The following is a 25,062-nucleotide window of genomic DNA, read 5'->3' as shown; positions in this document are numbered from 1 at the left end:
TAATGGAAGTCGCTCGAAGGAAGGAAAGGTGACTAGTGGAGTCCCTCAGGGTTCGGTGCTGGGGCCAATCCTGTTCAATATGTATGTAAGTGACATTGCTGAAGGGTTAGAAGGAAAAGTGTGCCTTTTTGCAGATGATACCAAGATTTGTAACAGAGTAGACACAAAAGAGGGAGTGGAGAATATGAAAAAGGATCTGCAAAAGTTAGAGGAATGGTCTAATGCCTGGCAACTAAAATTCAATGCAAAGAAACGCAGAGTAATGCATTTGGGGATTAATAATAGGAAGGAACCGTATATGCTGGGAGGAGAGACAGCGGGAGACAGCGTATCCAGATTGTTCCCGAAGAGAGGCAGCGTGGGAGCCCTGCTCCGCCCCTCTCCCTGACCGAAAGGGAACATTTAAAAGAGCACAGCAGCCAGCCGGGCCCCCTTTCAGGCCACCAGCGGGAGACAGCGTATCCAGATTGTTCCCGAAGAGAGGCAGCGTGGGAGCCCTGCTCCACCCCTCTCCCTGACCGAAAGGGAACATTTAAAAGAGCACAGCGCCAACGGCGCTCAGCCGTTCGGCGCACCGACGAAGGCGCGCGACAAAGACGCATGCGCCTTAGTGCGCGCCTTTGTGAAGCGCCTGCAGTGACGACAGTTGGATTCTGAAGCTAACAAAATAACAGGCTCCAATCAGCAGGAGCACACCAGCACTTTACGAGAGTGATGGAGGACCCAGGATCCCAGAGGTACTTTCCGGTATACTGCACAGAGTGCAATATGTACGACTACCTCCCCTTGGGAAGGCGGGAGTACATATGCAGTCGGTGTCAGGAACTGGAAAGCCTAAGGATGGAGGTCGGCAGATTGAGGGTCAGGGTCCAGGAACTGGAGGGACTGCGCACCACAGAGGAGACGAGCTGGTCAACCCAGAACACAGACGGAGCAGGCCCCATTGTGGACCAGGTGAGGGACCTCGAGAGATTCATCGAGGAGGCCTATAGGAAGGTGGAGGAACGGGACCAGCAGCTGCATAGACGGATGTCGGCAGACGAGACCCAGGATCCACAAGGTGACACCGGGGAAGGACCTAGCGGAGGAACCACGCAAGAGGAGGAGACCGCGACTCACCGGGACCCCGAGGGAGAGACACTGCACTACACCAAGGACATGGACCTGAGGCAGAGGAGGTTGCTGAGGAAAGGGAAGTCTGCTATTGTGGTGGGAGACTCGATCTTGAGAGAGGTAGACAGTCACGTAGCTGGAGGAAGGGAGGACCGGCTAGTGACTTGTCTCCCAGGGGCCAAGACACGAGACATCACTGATAGGATCGAGAGGATCCTGGACGGAGCAGAGACAGAGGAGACTGCGGTAATAATCCACGTCGGAACGAATGATGTGAGCCGGAGGAACTTCAGCATGGCCACACTGACTGACCAGTTCAGGGTCCTGGGACGAAAGCTGAAACGGAGCACACGGAGGATAGCATTCTCGGAGATCCTGCCTGTACCGAGAGCAGGTGCAAAGAGGCAGGCAGACCTCCAGGCTGTGAATGCATGGTTGAGGAGATGGTGCCAGGAGGAGGGCTTCCACTTTGTGAAGAACTGGACGTCCTTCTGGGGAAAGAGCAAGCTCTACCGGCGGGACGGCCTGCACCTGAGCACAGCGGGAACTAGACTACTGGCAGCCAATGTGAGGAAGGAGATCGAGAGGGCTTTAAACTGAGGAGAGGGGGAAAGCCGACAGCTGATCTGATGTTGACGCTTCGGACAACAGTATCCAGAACAGATGCTGAACGGGCTGACTGCAGGGAGGAAGCAGAGGGACCAGAGGATCTTATGATCAGACAGCGAGGGAAACATCAGGTAAAGGGAGCTTGCTGGGAGAAGACTAAGGGGCATGGAGACACAGGGGGACTGGGTGGCACGAGGGCGAAAGCTGAGGGCAATATAGAGGTACCACAAGGCGAGGGGGATCAAACAGAGGCTCAAGGGATGATAGCCCAGGAGGGGGCCGGTAGGGCTAGAAAACCCAGAGGAAAAGCGGGGAAGTGGGGTGGCGGGAATGTGGGGAAGCTGAAAGCTAAGAGGGTAAAGGCTGAGGGCAAAGCAGAAGCACAGGGAACGGGAGAACTGCCTGAAATCCAAGGGCAGGCGGCCCAGGTAAATGCAGAGGTGGAGGAAAAACGACGGGACCTACGGGACCTGCGGTGCTTATACGCAAATGCAAGAAGCCTCATGGCCAAGATGGGTGAACTAGAAGTCGTGGCCAAGGGGGAGGACCTAGATATAATTGGAATTGCAGAAACCTGGTGGACAGAGGAAAATCAATGGGATGTGGCGCTGCCGGGGTACAAGCTCTATAGGAGGGACAGGACCCACAAGAAGGGGGGAGGCATAGCACTATATATAAAGGACTCTATCCACTCGGTCGGGATGGATATGGCAACGAAGGCAGAGGGGCTGGAATCGCTATGGGTCAAATTGCCGGGAAACAAGGGTGCAGGCATAAAACTGGGGCTGTACTATCGCCCACCTGGTACGCCAGAAGGAGTCGGACACGACTTGGAAGCGGAACTGAGACAGGAATGCAGGACTGGAAGTGTAACAGTGATGGGGGACTTCAACTACCCGGGAATAGACTGGAGTACGGGTCACTCCAACTGCACTAGGGAAACAGGATTTGTAGAAGCTGTGAGGGACTGCTTCATGGAGCAACTAGTCAAAGAACCGACGCGAGGGGGTGCTACTCTTGACCTCATCCTAAACGGATTAGGGGGGCCTGCAAGAGGGGTAGAAGTGGGAGGACCACTAGGCAACAGTGATCACAACGCGATCAGATTCACATTAGAAAGGGGGACACCCATAGTAAGGAGGACCGCAACAACTGCGCTCAACTTCAAGAAAGGGAACTATGTTGCTATGAGGGAAATGGTGGGGAGGAAGCTCAGAAACATCTCTAGGATGGAGACTGTGGGAAGCGCCTGGACCCTATTCAGGGACACCCTGCAGGAAGCACAAAGAATGTACGTCCCCAGTTTCAGGAAAGGCTGCAAGAACAAGCGATCAAAGGACCCAGTTTGGATGTCAACTGATGTAAAGAGGGCAATAAATGACAAAAAAGTATCCTTCCGGAGATGGAAAAAGGACCCAACGGAGGAAAATCACCAGGCGCACAGGAAATGCCAAAAGGAATGCCACCGAGAGGTTAGAAAAGCGAAAGGGGAATACGAAGAGGGGCTGGCCAGGGAGGCGAAAAACTTCAAGGCATTCTTCAGTTACGTAAAGGGGAAGGCCGTTGGACGATGGGGATAGGAAGGGAGTGATTAAGGAGGATAAAGAGGTAGCTGAGAGGTTGAACACGTTCTTCTCGTCGGTTTTCACGAGCGAAGACACATCTAATATACCGGACTCAGAGGAGCTCATGAGTGGGGAACAGGCCGAAAAATTGGAGCACATAGAGGTAAGTAAGGAGGATGTCCTCAAACAGATAGACAGGTTAAAATGCGGTAAATCACCGGGCCCGGACGGGATCCACCCAAGGGTTCTGAAGGAACTAAGACAAGAAATAGCGGGCACAATCCAGCATGTTTGCAACCTATCCTTGAAAACTGGTGAGGTACCAGAGGACTGGAAATTGGCGAATGTCACACCTATCTTCAAGAAGGGATCGAGGGGTGACCCCGGGAACTACAGGCCGGTGAGCCTGACTTCAATTATAGGGAAGATGGTGGAAGCTATGATCAAGGACGGCATTTGCGAGCACATCCCGAGAGGAATGGCCTACTGAGAACAAGCCAGCACGGATTCTGTAAGGGAAGGTCGTGCCTAACGAACCTTCTGTACTTCTTTGAGGGAATAAGCAGTCGGGTGGACAAAGGGGAACCCATAGACATCATTTATCTCGATTTTCAAAAGGCTTTCGACAAGGTGCCACATGAAAGGCTGCTCAGGAAGCTGTGGAACCACGGGGTGGGAGGGGATGTGCACAGATGGATCAAGCACTGGTTGTCGGGTAGACTGCAGAGGGTCGGAGTGAAGTGCCAATATTCTGACTGGCGGGGAGTCACAAGCGGTGTGCCACAGGGATCGGTGCTGGGGCCGTTACTCTTCAACATATTTATCAATGACCTGGAAAAGGAGGCAAAGTGCGAGGTTATAAAATTTGCAGACGATACCAAACTGTGCGGCAGAGTTAGGTCCAGGGAGGAGTGTGAGGGCCTGCAAAGGGACCTGGACAAGCTGGAAGACTGGGCAAACAAATGGCAAATGCGCTTTAACGTGGAAAAATGCAAGGTCATGCATATAGGAAAAAAGTACCCGTTGTTCAACTACAAATTGGGGGGGGGGCATTGTTGGGAGACAGCAGACTTGAGAGAGACTTGGGTGTGCTGGTGGATGCATCACTGAAGCCATCTGCACAGTGCGCAGCAGCCTCGAAAAAAGCCAACAGGATGCTGGGCATCATAAAGAGGGGCATAACAACCAGGACGCGGGAAGTCATCATGCCATTGTATTGAGCGATGGTGCGTCCACATCTGGAATACTGCGTTCAGTATTGGTCGCCGCACCTCAAGAAGGACATGGCGGTACTTGAGAGAGGCCAAAGGAGAGCAACGAAACTGGTAAAAGGGCTGGAACACTGCCCATACGCCGAGAGGTTGGATAGGCTGGGGCTCTTCTCTCTGGAAAAAAGGAGGCTCAGGGGAGATATGATAGAGACCTTCAAGATCATGAGGGGCATAGAGAGGGTGGATAGGGACAGATTCTTCAGACTGAAGGGGACAACAAGTACGAGGGGGCATTCAGAGAAACTGAAGGGAGATAGGTTCAAAACAAATGCAAGGAAGTTTTTTTTCACCCAAAGGGTCGTGGACACTTGGAATGCGCTACCGGAGGAAGTGATCAGGCAGAGTACGGTACAGGGATTCAAACAGGGATTGGACGGATTCCTGAGGGATAAAGGGATCGTGGGATACTGAGGGAGGAGCTGGGATGTAACACAAGTATAGAAAGCTAACCAGGTAATAAGTATAGAAACCCAACCAGGTCGTGCATGTGCAAGACCAGAGGGTTAGGACTTCGATGGGAAGATAGGACTTCAATGAGAAACCAAGGTGGCAAGGGAGCCCCTTCTGGTGATTCAGACAGGTCGTGACCTGTTTGGGCTGCCGCGGGAGCGGACTGCCGGGCAGGATGGACCTATGGTCTGACCCGGCGGAGGCACTGCTTATGTTCTTATGTTCTTATGAGAGAAGCTGATATGCACGAATGGGGAGAGGGACCTTGGAGTGATAGTGTCCGAAGATCTAAAGGCGAAAAAACAGTGTGACAAGGCAGTGGCTGCTGCCAGAAGGATTCTGGGCTGTATAAAGAGAGGCGTAGTCAGTAGAAGGAAGAAGGTGTTGATGCCCCTGTACAGGTCATTGGTGAGGCCCCACTTGGAGTATTGTGTTCAGTTTTGGAGACCGTATCTGGCGAAAGACGTAAGAAGACTTGAGGAGGTCCAGAGGAGGGCGACGAAAATGATAGGAGGCTTGCACCAGAAGACGTATGAGGAGAGACTGGAAGCCCTGAATATGTATACCCTAGAGGAAAGGAGAGACAGGGGAGATATGATTCAAACGTTCAAATACTTAAAGGGTATTAACGTAGAACAAAATATTTTCCAGAGAAAGGAAAATGGTAAAACCAGAGGACATAATTTGAGGTTGAGGGGTGGTAGATTCAGGGGCAATGTTAGGAAATTCTACTTTACGGAGAGGGTGGTGGATGCCTGGAATGCGCTCCCGAGAGAGGTGGTGGAGAGTAAAACTGTGACTGAGTTCAAAGAAGCGTGGGATGAACACAGAAGATTTAGAATCAGAAAATAATATTAAATATTGAACTAGGCCAGTTACTGGGCAGACTTGCACGGTCTGTGTCTGTGTATGGCCGTTTGGTGGAGGATGGGCAGGGGAGGGCTTCAATGGCTGGGAGGGTGTAGATGGGCTGGAGTAAGTCTTAACAGAGATTTCAGCAGTTGGAACCCAAGCATAGTACCGGGTAAAGCTTTGGATTCTTGCCCAGAAATAGCTAAGAAGAAAAAAAAAAAATTTAAATTGAATCAGGTTGGGCAGACTGGATGGACCATTTGGGTCTTTATCTGCCGTCATCTACTATATTACTATGTTACTATGTACAACATAGTAAAATATACAAATAAAACATTGGTGTTGACATCTAAAATAACTTTTGCTATGGGTTAAAACTTAACATACAAAATACTTACATATAAAATAATTTTTGTTATGGGTTAAAACTTACAAGAGCTGTGAGGGTAAGTGGGGAAAAAGTTACAATGTTTGGATAGGAGAGAAGAAAAACATATAAGGAAAGAACAAAAGAAGGGGGGTAATTTTAGCTGCTTAAATAAAATCTGCTTAAATAAAATAGTTCTTGTGAGAGATTGGTTAGTGGGATGGCTTATTGTGATGTCGTCTGCATAAATGAAGAATTTGAGCTTGAGGTTATGTAGGAGGTTACCTAGGGAGGCCAGGTAGATATTGAATAGGATGGGGGATAGGGGGGAGCCCTGTGGGACTCCGCAGGTGTTGTTCCAGCTATATGAGAAAGAGTTATTCTTGAATACCTTGTAGGATCTATTTCTTAGGAACCCCTGAAACCAGTTGAGGACCTGGTCTGAGATGCCAATGTGAGCCAGGCATTCAAGGAGAATAGTGTGGTCGACCAGGTCAAAAGCACTGCTCAGGTCAAGTTGTATGATCAAGGCACTTGAGCCCTGACTAAAGAGCGTGTGGAGGTGGTCGAGAAGGGAGGCTATGATGGTTTCAGTGCTGTGGTCCGCACGAAAGCCTGATTGATTGTCGCTTAGAATGTTGAATTTTTCTAGGTATGCGGAGAGTTCCGCCTTTACCAACCCTTCCGCTATTTTGGTAAATAGGGGGGATGTTGGCGATCGGTCTGTAGTTAGATGTGGAATTAGGTGGTTCTTTCGCGTTTTTTATAATTGGGGTGATCATAATATGACCTTGCTCAGACAGGAAGTTTCCTGTGGATAATAGGTAATTAACCCATGTCATCATTTTTGCTTTAAAGTGGGGGGGGGGGGGGGCAGTTTTCATGATATTTGGAGGGCATGTGTCCAAATGGCAGTAGGAGTGTGTATATTTGTTGTAGTAAGTATTGAAGGTTTGCCAGTCGATTATTGCGAATTGTTTCCAGCTAAGGTCAACTCTGGCTCCTGGGTCTGGGTTTGATAAATTAAAGTCTGGGAGAATGGGGAAAAACTCGAGGGGATTGGGCCTGGTGGGTAGTGTTGATCTTAATTTTTGAATCTTGGTGTTGAAGAAGTCAGCAAGGGTGTTGGCAGTTAAGGTGGATTCTTCATGTATGTTTGTGAAGGTCTCTATGTTGTATAGGTCATTAACCAGTTTGAAGAGATTACTGCTATTGGTTTTAATATTACCGATTTTGTGGGAGTAGAAATTTTTTCTTTTTTCATTAGTGAGGTTTTTGTAATTTTTTAATTTTTGTCTCCAGGCCAATCTGTGTTCTAGGGTTCCGGATTTTTGCCATAGTCTTTCTGCTTTTCTGAGATCCTTCTTGCATAGCAGCAGTTCAGGATCGAACCAGCCCTCTTGGTTAGGGGTTCTTATTCTGCGGGTTTTTATGGGGGCAATCTCGTTTAGTATGTTAGTACTATCCTGGATCCAGGAGGTCATGAGTTGTTCCATTTCTTCGGTTGGATTGGTGTTAATTTTGAAACGGGACCAGAATTCCGTTGGGTCAATCTTTCCTCTGGTAGTGTGGGTTTTGATGATTCTTGTTTTGCTGCTTTTAGAGGGTTTGTGTTGGCATCCAATGGTGAAGGTACATAGACGGTGGTTGGACCAAAGGGAGTCTGACTAGTTGCCTTGTTTCCAATAAAATGTGGGGTTGGCCTGTTCCTTGGAGGATAGAGTCACCAGATCTAACTGATGACCTCTTTGGTGGGTTTTGATGGGGTGTTTGTCATAGCCTAGTTGGGAGAGCAGTGACCAAAAATCCGAGATTTCTGGTTGGTCAGTTTGCTCAAGATGTATGTTGATGTCCCCGCATAGTAGGTTATAGGGGCTTCTTAAAGAATTGGTTAGTAGGGATTCTGCAAAGTCCTCTTTGGTCGTGGTCCATTTTTTTGGAGGTATATAGAATAAAGTGATGGTTAATGAGGAGGGCAGTGATTTTGAAGTTAGGGCGATGGTTAGAATTTCAGAGTTGGGCGAAGAAATTGTGTTAAGAATGGTACCGTTTAGGTGGTCTCGGAAGATTATTGCTAGTCCTCCTCCTCTTCCCCATGTTCTGGCTAGTGAGAGAATCTTGAATCCTGGTGGTAGATAATCTTTAATGATGATGTCTTTGTCTGATAGCTACCAGGTTTCAGTGAGAAGTACAAAGTCGGGGTTAGTTTCAATCAGCCAATCTTTGATCAGAGTCGATTTATTCCTCATTGATCTGATGTTTAGGTAAAAGCCAAGTAGGGACTGATGGTTGGTGTGGTCGAATGGGGAGTAGTGGGAGTAAGCAAGTTTTTTTAGGGTTCTTGGTTTTTTTGGGTGGGGCTTGGTCGGTTTGTGGGGGTGAGGGGGGGTAGTAGGCGAATAGGCATGAGGGTGGTCTTGTGTGGTGTGGAGAGTGTATGTAGGGGTTTGGGGTTTTACCAATCGGTGTAGCGTGAAGTGGATGGGGATGGGGGATGCATTGGAGTTGTCTGCGTTGCAGAGCCTGGTGGTGAACAGGTAGAGTAGGAGTAGTGCTGCGCATTGGTGTTTTTGGCCAGCCATTGTGAAGGGCTCGTCCAGCCGCAGTGGGAATGGTTTGGGAGTTTGCGGGGGGCGATTGTGGGGCGATAAAAGGGTGGAGGGAGGCGCAGTGTGGGATTGGAGTGGTTTTTCTCTTGAGTTTTTGCTTGGATGTTCAGGATTAGTGCAGAGAGGTAAGGACTAATTGGGGAGTACAAGTTTCGAAGGTCAAGAGCGGTATAGTAGAGTCCAGTATTATATCATATAGTACAGTGTAGTGACATACAGTATAATCCAATACAATCCAGAACAGTATCCAAAACGATACAATGCAGTTTATGGGTTAAAGTCCGATACAGTAACAAAGCAGTAAAAGGGGGTTACGAGTTTAGGTATTGTTATCTTGATTATACTGGTTAATAAGGGTTTGTTAGCAGCTGTTGTGTGGTGTTAATGTGCAGAGTGCTGTGTAGCGCTACAGTATGCAAAGGTCTAGCAAGGTTATACAGCAAAGTATTAAGTAGCAATAATACTTATCCGGTTGGGTTATCAGGTCTATAACCGTGGGACCGGGAGTCTAGAGAGTCGGTGCTGTTGGGTCTGTCTCGTGGGAAGGAGCTCCTTTCTAGGTTGAGCCAGCTGTGTCTGTGCCTGTAGTGGAGATCCGTGGTCATCTCTGTGTTCTGGGCTAGGTTGTATGGTTCTGGATGCTAGTATTGGAGGCCACCTATGTGGGTGCCTCGCGCAGGTGCTTCACAAAGGCGCGTGCTAAGGCGCACGCGCCTTTGACATGCGCCTTCGACGGCACGCCGAACGGCTGCACGCCGTTGGTGTGGCTTGCTTTATGGAGTCGGGCTCCTGCTGGTTCAGGAGGGGGGCGGAGCAGTGCTCCCACGCTCCACTCCGGCTGTGCAGGGACGATGCTTGGCGGCCCACCGAGCGGCGGCTAGTTCAAAAAGGCCGCGCTCCGCTGGTGCGGCTTGCTTTATGGAGTCGGGCTCCTGCTGGTTCGGGAGGGGGCGGAGCAGTGCTCCCACGCTCCACTCAGGCTGTGCAGGATGCTTGGCGGCCCGCGGCCCACCAAGCGGCGGCTAGTTCAAAAAGGCCGTGCTCCGGTGGTGCGGCTTGCTTTATGGAGTCGGGTTCCTGCTGGTTCGGGAGGGGGGCGGAGCAGTGCTCCCACGTTCCTCTCCGGCTGTGCAGGGACGATGCTTGGCGGCCCGCATCCCACCGAGCGGTGGCTATATTACACAGAGTACCTGTTCTTAAGTTGGCATGGAGTAAATCAAATGGCAAGAGAAGGATAAAAAAGAAATTAGATAAAGGCAGAGGTGAGGAGATAAATCACATCAAATACCCTGGCTTTAGCAATAAGAACTCTACACTGAAATATTCAGCATGGTAGTGGTGATTGCACTCACTTGATAGCAGAATCTCTTTTTTTTGCACCATCTGTAATATACACTGGAAGTGTATTAGGGGAGAGTGATGAGAGGCCAACCACAGAGTGACTTTTTTTCAATTTACACTTCTTGGGTTGCTGAAAATTCTGCAAAAAGAAAAAAAAAGAGAGAGAGAGAGACTAATTTAAGCATTTTGCAAACATTTGAAAAAACACAGTTACTTATCTCTAGTGGTTGTTCTTCAATCACAGCAGGACATGACTCCTCACATATATGAGGAGGCATCATCCAATGGCACCCAAATGGGTTCTTTTTTCCAGTACTTTTTCCAGAACATTTTAGAAGTCTCGCTATGCATGCATGCCTCTCTCTTCCTGCCTCTTCCTGTCACCTGGTGCCCCTTCAGTCCCTTGTAAGTTTTATAAAATACAACACCTCAGGGAGAAGGGTGGGTTGAAGAACATCTGCTACAGGTAAGTGAATGCATTTTCTCCAAGGACACGCAAGATATGTGCATACATAAGACTTAAGAATATAAGAATAGCCTTACTGGGTCAGACCATCAAGCCCAGTAGCCCGTTCTCAAGGTGGCCAATCCATGTCTCTAGTACCTGGCCAAAACCCTAAGGGACTCATAATAAAAAAAACAACAAAAAAAAAAACACACATCCAAAAAGTCGCCTAAATTGGTATTTGGACGATCAAAAAGACAGATCATCCAAGTACCGATAATCAAAGCTGGTTTTAGACATATCTAAAACCAGCTTGGGCCTTTCCCCTGACTCTGAACACCTAGAGTGAAAAGAGGCGCTTTTGGAGGAGGGGAAAGGACATAGACTTAATCGTACAGCAAGTATAACCAAAAGTTTAACGAGGTTGCCCAGTTGGAACTTATATGTTTTGACTTCGACCAAGTCAAAACAGGTATAAATTCTGAATAGATGCCGCTGAGCTGCCCAACCAGCCCAACCCCTGCCACGATCGCGATCCCCCCCAAACTGCCATGAATACCAGCAGGAGAAATGCCCAATCTCTCCTGCCTAAGATGGAACCCCCGATACCCCCACCCACCTTGAATAAAGGCAGGAGGGATCCCAGGCCCTCCTGCCCACAGTGCACCCACCCCTCAAATACGGGCAGGAGGGATCGGAGGCCCTCCTACCAATGGTGCACCCCCCACCCTTCCTCAAATACGGGCAGGAGGGAGCCCAGGCCCTCCTGCCCACGGTGCACCCCGACATCCCCCCTCAAATACGGGCAGGAGGGATTCCAGGCCCTCCTGCCCTCGGCGCACACCCACCCCCCCTCGAATACAGGCAGGAGAGATTCCAGGTCCTCCTGCCTACGGCAAACTCCCACAAGCCCCCTGAACCCTCAAACGGCCCCCCAGAACCCCTCCCTACTACTTGGGCCCCCCCTAACCCCGGACATCCCCCTAACTTACCTGAAGTTTCAAGTTTTTCAAGTTTTTATTGATATTTGATGAATCGCTTATTCAATTTGCTAAGCGATGTACAACTTTCTAAAAAGATACCTGGTTACAAAAACCAACAAAATAACATCATTCTTACAAGTATAAAACAAACATGAGTCAGGGAGGAAAGGAGGGAAAAGTTACAATTCTTTCTTAGAGGGAATAAACAAAAAAGGGAAAGACGAAAGGGAGGGTAAAGAGTGAAAGACCTAAAGCATCATGTCGTATGTCTAAAATTTAAATGTTAAAAGTGTCTTTAAAAAGATAGGTTTTTTAAAGGATTTTTTAAAGGAAGTAAGGTCCTTTTCTTCTCTAATGTATTGAGGTAATGAGTTCCACAGTTGAGGAGCCAATACCGAAAACATATCGTGTCTTCTGGTGCCTACAATTTTCAGGGAAGGGATAGTTAAGAGATTTTGAGAGGTCGACCGGAGAGGTAGAGAGGTATTACGAGGGATGAGCATTCTGGTTATGAATTGGGGTTCATTAAAGATTAATGTTTTATATACTAAAAATAGTACCTTGAAGGTGATGCAGTGGCTAATTGGAAGCCAATGGGAGTCAATCATTAAGGGCGTGACGTGGTCATATTTCTTGGCATTATGGATAAGTTTAACAGCTGTATTTTGAATAATTTGAAGTCTTTTTTTTTCCTTTTGTGAGATATTAAGTAAGAGAGAATTACAATAATCCATTTTGGCTATAACCAGGGAATGAATTAATATGTTGATGGATTTTGGCTCGAGAAATTTAGAAATTGATCGTATCAAGCGTAATTTGTAAAAACATGTTTTGACCATGCGACTAATGTGGTCATGAAACTGTAATTTGTCAACAATAACTCCTAAGATTTTTAAAGTAGACACTGACTCTAAGGGGATGTTATTAAGGACAAAAGGGGTCCTCAGGATTATGTCCTTTATCCAGGTGAAAAGCATAGATTTAGTTTTTTGTATATTTAATGCTAGTTTATTGGAGTTGAGCCAATTTTGTATAATTTCAAGTTTTTTATTAATTGCCGTGATATCTTCATTGTTTTCCGAGTCAAAAGGATGGAGAAGCTGAATATCATCCGCGTAAGTAAATGAAGTAAAGCCTATTGATTGGCAGATGCTCAGTAGTGGGGAAAGGAAAATATTGAATAAAAGGGGTGACAAAATAGAACCTTGGGGAATCCCGTAGGTTGAGGAATAGGCTTTGGAATTTTCGTTGTTGTGCCTGACAATTGAAGAACGGTTAGAAAGAAATGAAGTGAACCAGTTTAGTACTTGGTCGTTGATGCCTAAGGATTCTAATCGTTTAAGTAATAAATCGTGATCTATTGTGTCGAAGGCCGCAGTTAAGTCTAATGAGAAAAGAACTACTGATTTATGATGATCTAAATAATAGTGAATATTGGTAATTAGCCCTATCATTGAGTATTCTGTATTGTGAAATTTTCGAAAGCCAGTTTGATTTGGGTGCAGTGCATTTGTGGATTCAACAAAATCTGAAACTTGATCGAATACCAATTTTTCAGTTAATTTGGCAAGGAAAGGTATGTTGGCAATTGGACGATAACTTGTCACTTCATCTGTACTGATTTTGTGGTCTTTTAATATTGGGGTGATAATAGCGGTTTTCCAGAGAGGAGGGACGGATGCGGTAAGTAAACTTTTTAGGATAAGTGAATGAATGAAAGGACCAAAGCAAGGGAAGAATTTTTTTAGATAGAACGGGGGGGATAATTTCAGAGCATGAACCTTTTATATTGATTTTTTGAAGAAGAGATTCTATGTCTTTGAGGGAAGGGATCTTGAAGTTAGTACATTTAGCTGTAGGTATAGATTCAATTTCGCAATTGATCATGGGATTACTTAGTGTGTTAGAATAGAAAGTATTTCGAATGGTACTGATTTTTTGGGAGAAGTAATCAGCTAATGACTGGGCTTTTAGGGTGTACTTTTGATTAGTGTTGCTTCTTTTGGTCTCTGGGGTAATGGATTTTAGAATGGTATATAAAATGGAAGGATTTTTTGCTTTATAAATTTTGTTGGAATAGTAGTTGTTTTTAGCCTGGTTAATTTTATTTTTATAAATGGAGGCCTTTTCTCTGTAATGTTGTAGGTTTGTATAGGATTTAGTAAGACGCCATTTTCTTTCTAATGAACGTAGCTGTTTTTTCATGAGGGAGAGCTCTTCTGTGTACCAGGGGTTAGAAAGTTTGCGGAGGGAGAGAGTTTTAAAGATTATTGGTGCTTTATTATCTAAAAGAGATTGTAAAGAAGAATTCCAAGTTAGTAATTGTTCTTCAGGTGATTTGAAATTGGGAATTGTGATGGATGGATTAAAATAAGGCAGAATATCAGTAGTTTCTAATTTAGAGTAATCTCAAAATTTTTTGGTGAGGAATGTGGTGTAGGGATAGACGTAGTGGCAGTCTGGGCCAGTAGATTGCTGAAAGTGCAGGTAGGCCATTCTCAAAAAAAAAAACCCCTTCAATTTGGACTTTTTTTTTTTTGAGAATGGACATTTCCTTGCTGCCAATTTCTTAGGCCAATTGACTTAGGCCAAAAGGCATTTTTTTTTTTTTATTATGCCCCTGAATGAATAGCAACATTCCATTCTACCAACTTAGGGCAAGCAGTGGCTTGCCCCATGTCTTTTACCAGTTCCAGGATGCCTTCACAGAAAAAGGGAAAAATAGAATCAGAGGTGGTACAACAAACATCAATGGCAATAAGCCTTAAATTATGAACTTTATAACAGCCCCCCCTCCAAAAAAAAAAACAACCAACAACCCAGCCTGGAACTGAAAGTAATAGATTTTGCAGGGCTAACGTCCAAACCTTCTGATGAGGTCTGATGAGGACCAGCCAGCACGGTTTCAGCATTTTGTTTGATGATCTTGCTGCACTTCTTCGAGGGAGTAAACAGGCAGATAAACAAGGGCGAAAACGGTCTACATCATAAGGCATACGGCAACCTTTTCCATTCCTTAAATGAAGATTTCTCGTCTCTGATCACCACACTCTCCCTACCCCTGATCCTGTTACCATCATCTCTGTACCCTCTTATGCCTGTTCCTATTACCAGATTCTCTCCCTTCCCCTTCATCCCATCCAACCTAAACTAAACTAAACTAAACCTTGGGTTTATATACCGCACCATCTCCACGAATGCGGAGCTCGGCACGGTTTACAGGAAGAAGGATGAGAGAGGAACTACAGTGGAGAGATTAAAGAGTTAGGTGTAAAGGGGAAAGATGAGAGGCCTAAGAGGGGGGAAGTGTTACAGTTTTGAGAATAGCCAGGTTTTTAGGTGTTTGCGGAAGAGTTGGAGGGAGCTTGAGGTTCGGAGTGGGGAGGTGACGTTATTCCAGATCTCAGTGATTCTAAAGGGGAGGGATGACCCAAGTTTGCCTGCATGGGAAATACCTTTTATGGAAGGGAAGGATAGTTTAAAATTTTGGGAGGATCTGGAGGAAGTAGGGATTGGGGAGTTCCAGGATAGAGGGATAACGGCAGGAAGGATGCCATGTAGGATCTTGTAGGCCAGACACGCACATTTGAAGTGGATCCTGGGGATTACTGGGAGCCAATGGAGCTTAGGCAGGAGTGGTGAGACGTGATCAAATTTGCTTTTCGCGAAAACAAGCTTAGCTGCGGCGTTCTGAATCCGCTGAAGTCTGTGGAGGCTTTTCTTGGTTAGGCTGAGGTAGATAGAATTGCAATAATCCAATCTGGAGAGGATGATGGATTGTACTAGGACTGCGAAGTGTTTTTGGTGAAAATAGGGTCTGACTTTCCTTAGCATGTGAAGGCTGAAGAAGCATTTCTTCACCAGGGATTGGAGATGTTCGTTGAAGGATAGAGAAGAGTCTATCCTGAACTTTGCTTGAGAACTCGAGCTGTAATGGGGGGCCGGAGGACAATGGGATGGAGGAAGGTAGATGGTCTAATTTTGGGCCGAGCCAAAGGAGTTTTGTTTTGGACTCGTTTAGTTTCATATGCATTGTGAATGCCCAGGATTGGAGGTTCTTTATGCATGAGGATATGTTCGTGGAGAGGTTAGTGAGGTTCGAGTCGGTCTCAAGGAGGACGAGGATGTCATCAGCGTAAGTGTAAAGAGTTTCAAGGGGGGATAGTTGGAGTAGTTTCAGGGAGGACATGTAAATGTTAAAGAGGATTGGGGAGAGGGGTGAGCCTTGTGGGACACCACAAGTCGGGGTCCAGGGGGAGGATGAGGTGCCGCTCATGTTAACCATGTAAGAGCGGGAGCGCAAGAATTTGGAGAACCAATCAAGAACTATGGAGCTAATGCCTATCTCGGAGAGTTGGAAAATTAGAATGTCGTGGTGGACAACGTCAAAAGCTGCGGAGAGGTCGAATTGTAGAAAGACAGCAAACTTGTTACGAGAATGCAGTTGCTGAACCTTAGAGATTAGAGAGGCCAATAGGGATTCAGTGCAGAAGTTGTGTCTGAAGCCATATTGGTAAGGTAAGAGGATGGAGAATCTTTCTAAGTAGGAAGAGAGCTGGCTAGATATGATAGACTCGAGCAGTTTGGTGAGGAGAGGGATATTTGCTATTGGACGGTAGTTGGATGGTATGGAGGGGTCTAGGTCAGCTTTTTTCAGTAAAGGGGTCAATGCGATGTGTCCCATTTCAGTGGAGAATAGGCCTGGGTGAAGAAAAACTTCCTTACGTTTGTACGGAATCTATCCCCTTTTAACTTTAGAGAGTGCCCTCTCGTTCTCTCTACCTTGGAGAGGGTGAACAACCTGTCTTTATTTACTAAGTCTATTCCCTTCATTATCTTGAATGTTTCGATCATGTCTCCTCTCAGTCTCCTCTTTCCAAGGAAGAAGCGGCCCAGTTTCTCTAATCTCTCACTGTACGGCAACTCCTCCAGTCCCTTAACCATTTTATTTGCTTTTCTCTGGACCCTTTCGAGTAGTACTGTGTCCTTCTTCATGTACGGCGATCATTGCTGGACACAATATTCCAGGTGAGGGCGTACCATGGCCTGCTACAGCAGCATGATAACCTTCCCCAATCTATTTATGATCCCCTTCTTAATCATTCCCAGAATTCTGTTCGTCCTTTTCGCCACCGCCATGCATAGCACGGATGGCTTCACTGACTGGTCGACCAGTACTCCCAAGTCTCTTTCCTGGGGGGTCTCTCCAAGTAATTCACCGGACGTCCTGTATTCGTGTATAAGATTTTTGTTACCGACATGCATCACCTTACACTTATCCACGTTAAACCTCATTTGCCATGTCGCAGCCCATTTCTTGAGAGTGTTTATGTCACGTTGCAGGTTTTCGCAATCCTCCTGCGTCTTCACTACTCTGAATAACTTCGTATCATCTGCAAATTTAATCACCTCACTCGTCGTACCAATTTCCAAGTCGTTTATAAATATGTTGAAGAGCACAGGTCTAAGCACCGAACCCTGCATCACTCCACTCGTGATGCTTTTCCAGTCTGAGTATTGTCCATTTACCCCCCACTTTCCGTTTCCTATCCGTCAGCCAGTTTTTAATCCACGTGAGTATTTCACCCTCAATTTTTTGGCTCGCAATTTTTCAAAGTAGTCATTCATACGGAACATTGTCGAACGCCTTCTGAAAATCCAGATATACAATGTCGACCGGGTCACCCTTGTTTATCTGCCTGTTTACTCCCTCAAAAAAGTGCATAGTTGGCAAAAGCAGTGTGCCTGACTTTATGACGCAGGACCTAAGACAGCTTGAACAGTGGTCATCAACTTGGCAGCTGGGCTTCAATGCTAAAAAATGTAAAGTAATGCACCTAGGCAAAAAAAATCCGCACAGAACTTACACACTAAATGGTGAAACCTTGTCCAGGACCACGGTGGAACGTGATTTAGGAGTGATCATTAGCGACGATATGAAGGCTGCCAATCAAGTAGAGAAGGCTTCATCCAAGGCAAGACAAATGATGGGATGTATTCGTAGGGGTTTTGTCAGCAGAAAGCCTGAAGTCATAATGCCACTGTACAGATCCATGGTGAGACCTCATCTCGAGTATTGTGTTCAATTCTGGAGACCACACTACCGAAAAGATGTGTTGAGAATTGAGTCGGTTCAGCGAATGGCTACCAGGATGGTTTTGGGGCTCGGGGAACTCACGTATGAAGAAAGGTTGAGGAAACTGCGGATGTACTCACTGGAGGAGCGAAGAGAGAGAGGGGACATGATTGAGACCTTTAAGTATATTACTGGGCGTATAGAGGTGAAAGATGATATCTTCAGTCTTACAGGGCCCTCGGTAACCAGAGGACACTCGCTGAAAATCAGGGGAGGGAAATTTCAGGCTGATGCTAGGAAGTACTTCTTCACTGAAAGGGTGGTAGATCATTGGAACGAGCTGCCTCAGCGGGTGATTGAGGCCAGCAGCGTGTTAGATTTCAAGAGAAAATGGGATATTCATGTGGGATCTCTAGGAGAGTAAGAATCAGGGAGTGGGTCATTGGTATGGGCAGACTCGATGGGCTATGGCCCTTTTCTGCCGTCAGATTCTATGTTTCTATGTTTCTATATTTAAGTTCATCAAGCAGGATCCTCCTTTACTGAAGCCGTGCTGGCTAGTCCTCATCAGGTCGTGTCCATCAAGGTGATCAATGATGCGGTCCTTTAACAGCGCCTCTACCATCTTTCCCGGTATCGAGATCAGACTCACCAGTCTGTAGTTTCCTGGATCTCCCCTCGAACCTTTCTTGAAGATTGGCGTAACATTCGCCACTTTCCAGTCTTCCGGAATCCTTCCCGATTTGATCAACAGATTGGCTATTAGTTGAAGCAGTTCAGCTATAGCCCCTCTCAGTTCCTTGATGCCCTCAGATGGATGCCATCCGTTCCCGGGGATTTAACGTTTTTAAGCCTATCATTCTGCCTGCATATTTCTTCTAGACTGTCAACCCTGTCAGTTTCCCATCTTCATTTCCTGTGTATAGCCTGTCGGCTTCCGGTATGTTGTGTATGTCCTCTTCGGTAAATACAGACGCAAACAATATGTTCAGTTTGTCGGCGATAGCTTTGTCCTCCTTTAGCACTCCCTTTATTCCATGGTCATCCAACGGCCCCACCTCTTCCTTTGCGGGTCGTTTCTCCTTAATATATCGCCAGATCGGCTTGAAGTTTTTTGCCTCTTTGGCTATTTTTTCCTCGTAGTCTCTTTTGGCCCTTCTTAAAGCCTTATGACACCTGTTTTGATGTTGTTTGTGCTTTTTCCAGTTTTCGCCCGATTTTGACCTTTTCCATTCATTAAACGAAGTCTTCTTGTCTCTGATCACTTCCTTCACCGCTACAGTGAGTCACGCCAGTTCCTTGGTGTTTTTCCTCTTGAATCCCTTGTTGATACGCGGTATATATAGATTTTGCCCTCGGTGACTCTGTCCTTAAAAAGGGACCATGCTTGCTCTAGCGCTTTTACAGTGCTTATCCTCTTCTTAATCTTCTTTCTCATCATGAGTCTCATGCCTTTGTAATTCCCGTTTCGGAAGTTCAGTGCCGTGGCCGTCATTCTTGATCGATGTTTTGCCCCTGTGTCCAGGTTGAAGCGTTTCATATTGTGATCACTGCTTCCCACCATCCCTTCTATTTCTACACCTTGCGTTGGTCCTCGTAGTCCATTTAGAATTAAGTCCAGAATTGTATTTCCTCTCGTATTTTCCTTGACAAGTTGTTCCAGGATGCAATTGTCTACAGCATCCAGGAACTTGGTCTCCCTACCGCAGCCAGAGGTGCCTAGGTTACAGTCTATCCCCGGATAAATGAAGTCACCTATGATAACTGTGTTGCCTCCCTTGCAGTTGAGTTTAATCTCGTCCGTCATTTCTCCATCAATTTCTTCAGACTGCTCTGGGTGTCGGTAGTAGATGCTGATCTTCATTTCCATTCCATTTGTTCCCGGAATTTTGACCCATAGAGACGCTACCTTATTTTTCATTTTCGGCATGTTCTCTCCGATAGACTCAATTCCCTCTTTGACGTATAGGGCAATACCCCCACATTTTGACCCACTCTGTCTCTGTAGTATAGCTTATATCCCACTAGCACAGTTGTCCCAGACGTTTTCCTCGTTCCACGATGTCTCCTTGATGCCGATGATGTCGAGGTTATCTTTTTGTGCCATAGCTTCCAATTCCCCCATCTTATTCCTTAGGCTCCTTGCGTTCGTGTACATAAACTTGAGTTTGCGGCCTGTTACTTTCTTGCATTTCCTTCCCTCTTGTATCCCTTTAGATCTCTGTCTTGCCTATGATCTGGTGAGTCTTCCCCGCTATCTTCCTGCATGGTATCCTCTGGGTATACCGGTTCCCGAACCATCGACTCTTCTTCCCCCTTCTTCCTAGTTTAAAAACTTCTCAATTTCTCTCTTGATGTTGCTTGCAAGCAGCCTCGTTCCGTCGCTGCTGAGGTGGAGTCCATCCTTCCTGAATAGCTTGCTCTTCCCCCAGAACATCGTCCAGTTGCGCACGAAGTGGAATCCTTCTTCCTCACACCAGCGCCTCATCTATGCGTTGACTGCTTACAGCTCTATCTGCCTCTTCTTGTCAGCCCTGGGTACTGGCAGGATCTCCAAGAATACTACCCTCGGCGTTCTGGTCTTCAGCTTCCTTCCTAGCATCCGGAACTGGTCCTTCAGTCCTTCCCTGATGTAGTTCCTGTTGCTCACATTGTTTGTCCCCACGTGAATCACCTCCACTGTATCTTCCTCTTCCACGCTGTTGATGCAGCTCACTATATCTTCTACCTTGGCTCCCGGTAGGCAGGCCACCAGCCGATCCTGTCTCCCTCCCGCTATGTGGCTGTTGACTTGTCTGATGATGGAGTTCCCCATGACGACTGCTGTCCTCTATCTTTTCTTGCCTCTCTAGCCGCAGGTCCGTGTTCCTGGTGTATGGCCATCTCTGCAAAGCCTCCTAAAATTACAAAGAGGCTACCAGCACCTCACATCAAAAAACTATAAATCAAGTCCCATATTTCATCTTACAGAAGAGGTATTTCTTCAACTCTGTGCTCTCTCGGCAGCGCTTCAACTTTACACTCACTCTTTGCCGCCGAGTGAGCGTGCAGTTGAAGAAACACCTCTTCTGTAAGATGAAATATGGGACAGAGTGAGTCCATTTATCCTGAAGCACCCTTCGGCAAAACGCCAGCTAGCTATCGTTGGCAGTGGACTGGGGCACAGCAGAGGCAGTATGCAGTGCACATAAAATGTGGGGATAACGAGTGATGAGCAAGATAACTTTCATTTAAAATTGAGACTGTTGATTATGTGGTTACAGGCAGCTTTACAAGCATGGCTGCTATAACCTATTTGTGCTGAAGAAAAATCAGAATTAAAGCGATTGTGCCAGCATTTGCTTAAGTTATGGAGGTTTTTTAGGCCAATGAGGTGGTTTCCCTCTCCAGTATGCTTCTCAGTCTTGTACTTGCAGCATATGGGGATCTGAGGCCTTTTCCTCCTTTAAAATGAACAGGATTTAACTAGTTTTGACAGTGAAGATCACGGTTTTTCATATTTTGAACAGCTTTAAAAGATTTAAAACACTTCAGAAGGGAGGTACAAGTGGTTGATGATAACTGTTCTTCCCCCCTTTTATTAAAGAGGGAAGTTCTAGGGAAGCCCTCAAATTTATTGAAAGACTGAATTTTAAAAATTAGGAACATTTTGACAATCTGAGATTTTTATTTAATGTTTTCTTTCTCTCAATAAAGTTTGGGTACACAAGAAGTTCTGAGGAGGCTATCATTTGAGGTTGCCTAAAGGAACACTAAAAGGTTACCAGTGAATCCCCTATACTTGAAAGGGAAGCTATAGTTTAAGTTCTTGCCACCAACCCCACCAAGAAACTCTGCCCAAGAGAGAGGTTGGTGACAGCTGTTGCTCAGGACACAGCCTGCACTTAAGCTTCTGACAAGGTCAGAAGGCAAGCAAGCTCCCAGGAGTATGGACCCTGACCCGAAAGGTGGCACCCATCAGGTGTCAGGTCAAAAGCGCGCTGGGACAAAGGCGCGGCCAGACAATTGAGCGCAGCGCGGAGGCGCACGCCGCTCTAAATTACTGTTTTTAGGGCTCCGACGGGGGTGTGTGGGGGGGAACCCCCCCCACTTTACTTAATAGACATCGCGCCGCGTTGTGGGGGCATTGTGGGGTTGTAACCCCCCACATTTTACTGAAAACTTCACTTTTTCCCTGTTTTTAGGGAAAAAGTTAAGTTTACAGTAAAATGTGGAGGGTTACAACCCCCCAAACCCCCCATAACGCCGGCACGATGTCTAATAAGTAAAGTGGGGGGGTTCCCCCCACGCCTCCCCCCCGTCGGAGCCCTAAAAACAGTAATTTAGAGCGGCGCGCATCTCCGCGCTGCGCTCAATTATCCGGGCGCGCCTTTGTCTTTCACGCCGTTGTCTATGAACCCACACATCATGCTGACTCCACAGGTCCACATGAAACTTGCCCTGTGAAGCTGCAGACCAGCTCAATGGAAACTGCATCCTCTTCCAGGCAGAGAACCACTTCAAAGGAGGTCTCATGGCACCGAAGCCACCGAGAAAAAACTTAAGACAAAAAAATAAGAAAAAGAAGCAGAGCAGATCAGAAAGACTTCTGCATAGTTTCCTTGCAGAAATTAAAACTGTAGGGGGTTCTGTCTCTCTCAGCTATGTAGGAGGAGTTGATGAAGAAAATGTGTGGATTTCTGCAAGTCCTAGTGCGTGGGCATGGATTGAACACCTTCCGTACTGATTCCAGCGTGGACATAACAGAAAGGTTCATTAAGTCCGGTATCTTGTTTCCAAAAGGAGAAAATCCAGATCACAAGTACCTGGCAAGATCTCTAAAGAATAAAACAGATTTTATGCTACTTATCATAGAAAAGTAGTAGTAGTAGTAGATTTTCCCAAGTCCATCTTAATAATGGCTTATAGTCTTTTAGAAGATTATCCAAACTTTTTTTATAAACCCTGCTAGTCTAACTGCTTTTACCACATTCTCTGGTAAACTCCAGAGTTGAATTACATGTTTTTCTAACAGCAGCAAAAATGGAAAAGCTCAGGTTGTATATTTTCTTTTTTAAATATCAGGCTCACAGTAAACAAAGAAAATCTGCAGAGGAGAAAGTCTTAAAAAGGGGAACCGCTGAGGCCACACCGATACCAGCAGCGGGGCTCCAGAGCACAGATCCTCCCCTCCCCTGAGCCTACAGAGGAGAAAATCTTAAAAAGGGGAACCGCTGAGGCCACACCGATACCAGCGGTAGGACACCAGCAGCGGGGCTCCAGAGCACAGATCCTCCCCTCCCCCGAGTCTGCAGAGGAGAAAGTCTTAAAAAGGGGAACCGCTGAGGCCACACCGATACCAGCGGTAGGACACCAGCAGCGGGGCTCCAGAGCACAGATCCTCCCCTCCCCCGAGTCTGCAGAGGAGAAAGTCTTAAAAAGGGGAACCGCTGAGGCCACACCGATACCAGCGGCAGGACACCAGCAGCGGGCTCCAGAGCACAGATCCTCCCCTCCCCCGAGCCTGCAGAGGAGAAAGTCTTAAAAAGGGGAACCGCTGAGGCCACACCGATACCAGTGGCAGGACACCAGCAGCGGGGCTCCAGAGCACAGATCCTCCCCTCCCCCGAGTCTGCAGAGGAGAAAGTCTTAAAAAGGGGAACCGCTGAGGCCACACCGATACCAGCGGCAGGACACCAGCAGCGGGCTCCAGAGCACAGATCCTCCCCTCCCCCGAGCCTGCAGAGGAGAAAGTCTTAAAAAGGGGAACCGCTGAGGCCACACCGATACCAGTGGCAGGACACCAGCAGCGGGGCTCCAGAGCACAGATCCTCCCCTCCCCCGAGTCTGCAGAGGAGAAAGTCTTAAAAAGGGGAACCGCTGAGGCCACACCGATACCAGCGGCAGGACACCAGCAGCGGGCTCCAGAGCACAGATCCTCCCCTCCCCCGAGCCTGCAGAGGAGAAAGTCTTAAAAAGGGGAACCGCTGAGGCCACACCGATACCAGTGGCAGGACACCAGCAGCGGGGCTCCAGAGCACAGATCCTCCCCTCCCCCGAGCCTGCAGAGGAGATCATTTGAAAAGGAATCCACCATCTCCCATAAATTTCTGACTTCAAACAGATAAGTAATAAGTATATTTACTTGTTATAACTCTGTATATATAATTTTACTCAAAAAAAATCTAAAAACCTAAATAATCAAAAAGTTAAAAAATAAAAAAAAAGTCTGTTGAATCTAAAAGTTTAAAGCTATTGTTAGTTGAGTTTAAAAGTTAGACTAAAGCTATTAGATGATACTTCTGTTGAATCTGAAACTCAATGCTAATACTAGTGCCGTTACTTGATAAGTGCCATTAGTTGATAAACTAGTTGAACTTTAAAGTTTAAGGCTAATATTAGACAAAATTGTTTAATGTTAATATTAGTTGAATGTAAAAATCTGTCTACAGCAAACTATTACCATCTGTTGAATATAGAGGTTTATTACTAAAGTCAGCTGAACACAAATTTTGAATATTACGTACTATTACCATAAGTCACTGCCATTAGTTGATAAACTAGTCGCATTTTAAAGTTTAATGCCAATATTAGTTAAATTGTTTAATGTTAATATTAGTTGAATGTAAAAATCTGACTATTGCAAACTATTAACATTTGTTGAATATAGAGGTTTACTATTAAGGTCAGCTGAAAACAAATTCTGAATATTACGTATTATTACCATAAGACATAAGGGACAGTAAGGGAATTTCAAAGTACCCATTCTTTATTTATTTATCTTATTTTATTATATCCTTTATTGTATATTTAATGTATATTTCTCTGTAAACCGCTTAGAACTTAACGGATTTAGCGGTATATAAGAAATAAATAACATAACATAACATAGCCCCTCCCCCCCCGAGCCAGCAGGGGATCCTGCTTAAAAGACTGCAGCTCCAACCAAAATAAGAGCACAGCGGAATCCCAACCAATAAGAACTCCACAGCACTACCTTGCACACCAACCAACCCCTATAGCTCTAGCACTCCCCCCCATATACAATCAAAAATGACACCCAGCACAACAAAACTCCTGCTCACCATCCTACTACTCTTCCCACTCCTAACAAAATGGAACACATCTGGATACCACATCTCCCCCATCCCAATTCTGACAGAGTCCAAACGACACATCCAACCTTCAAGAAAACCCCATCCACCCAGAAATCTGATAGACCGTTCAATGATCACCTACAAAAGCATCCCCCCAAGTTGGGGAAAAAGGCCATCTCCCAAGCCAAAAACAACAACCCATAACACCCATCCACAACCAAGAAGCCTCCTCCATCCAAAATGCACCCACAATCCCAATACAACTTACACATCAATAGACTGTGCATATATGAACATAAGATCGA

General features: G+C 46.3%; 1 protein-coding gene across 3 annotated transcripts in view; it reads right to left on the bottom strand.

The window, feature by feature from the left end:
- FAM161B (FAM161 centrosomal protein B) overlaps positions 1–25,062 on the bottom strand; it is a 351,011-nt gene that overhangs the window by 184,378 nt on the left and 141,571 nt on the right. For all 3 annotated transcript variants that reach the window (XM_033950765.1, XM_033950766.1, XM_033950767.1), the window contains exon 5: positions 10,189–10,316. In XM_033950765.1, coding sequence (XP_033806656.1) covers positions 10,189–10,316 — 128 coding nt within the window. The remainder of the gene's footprint in view (positions 1–10,188; positions 10,317–25,062) is intronic.

The sequence above is a fragment of the Geotrypetes seraphini genome, chromosome 7 (assembly GCF_902459505.1).
Source record: "Geotrypetes seraphini chromosome 7, aGeoSer1.1, whole genome shotgun sequence".
Taxonomy (NCBI): Eukaryota; Metazoa; Chordata; class Amphibia; order Gymnophiona; family Dermophiidae; genus Geotrypetes; species Geotrypetes seraphini.
The sequence above is the reverse complement of the archived record's forward strand: the minus strand, read 5'-3'. Positions and strand labels throughout refer to the sequence as shown.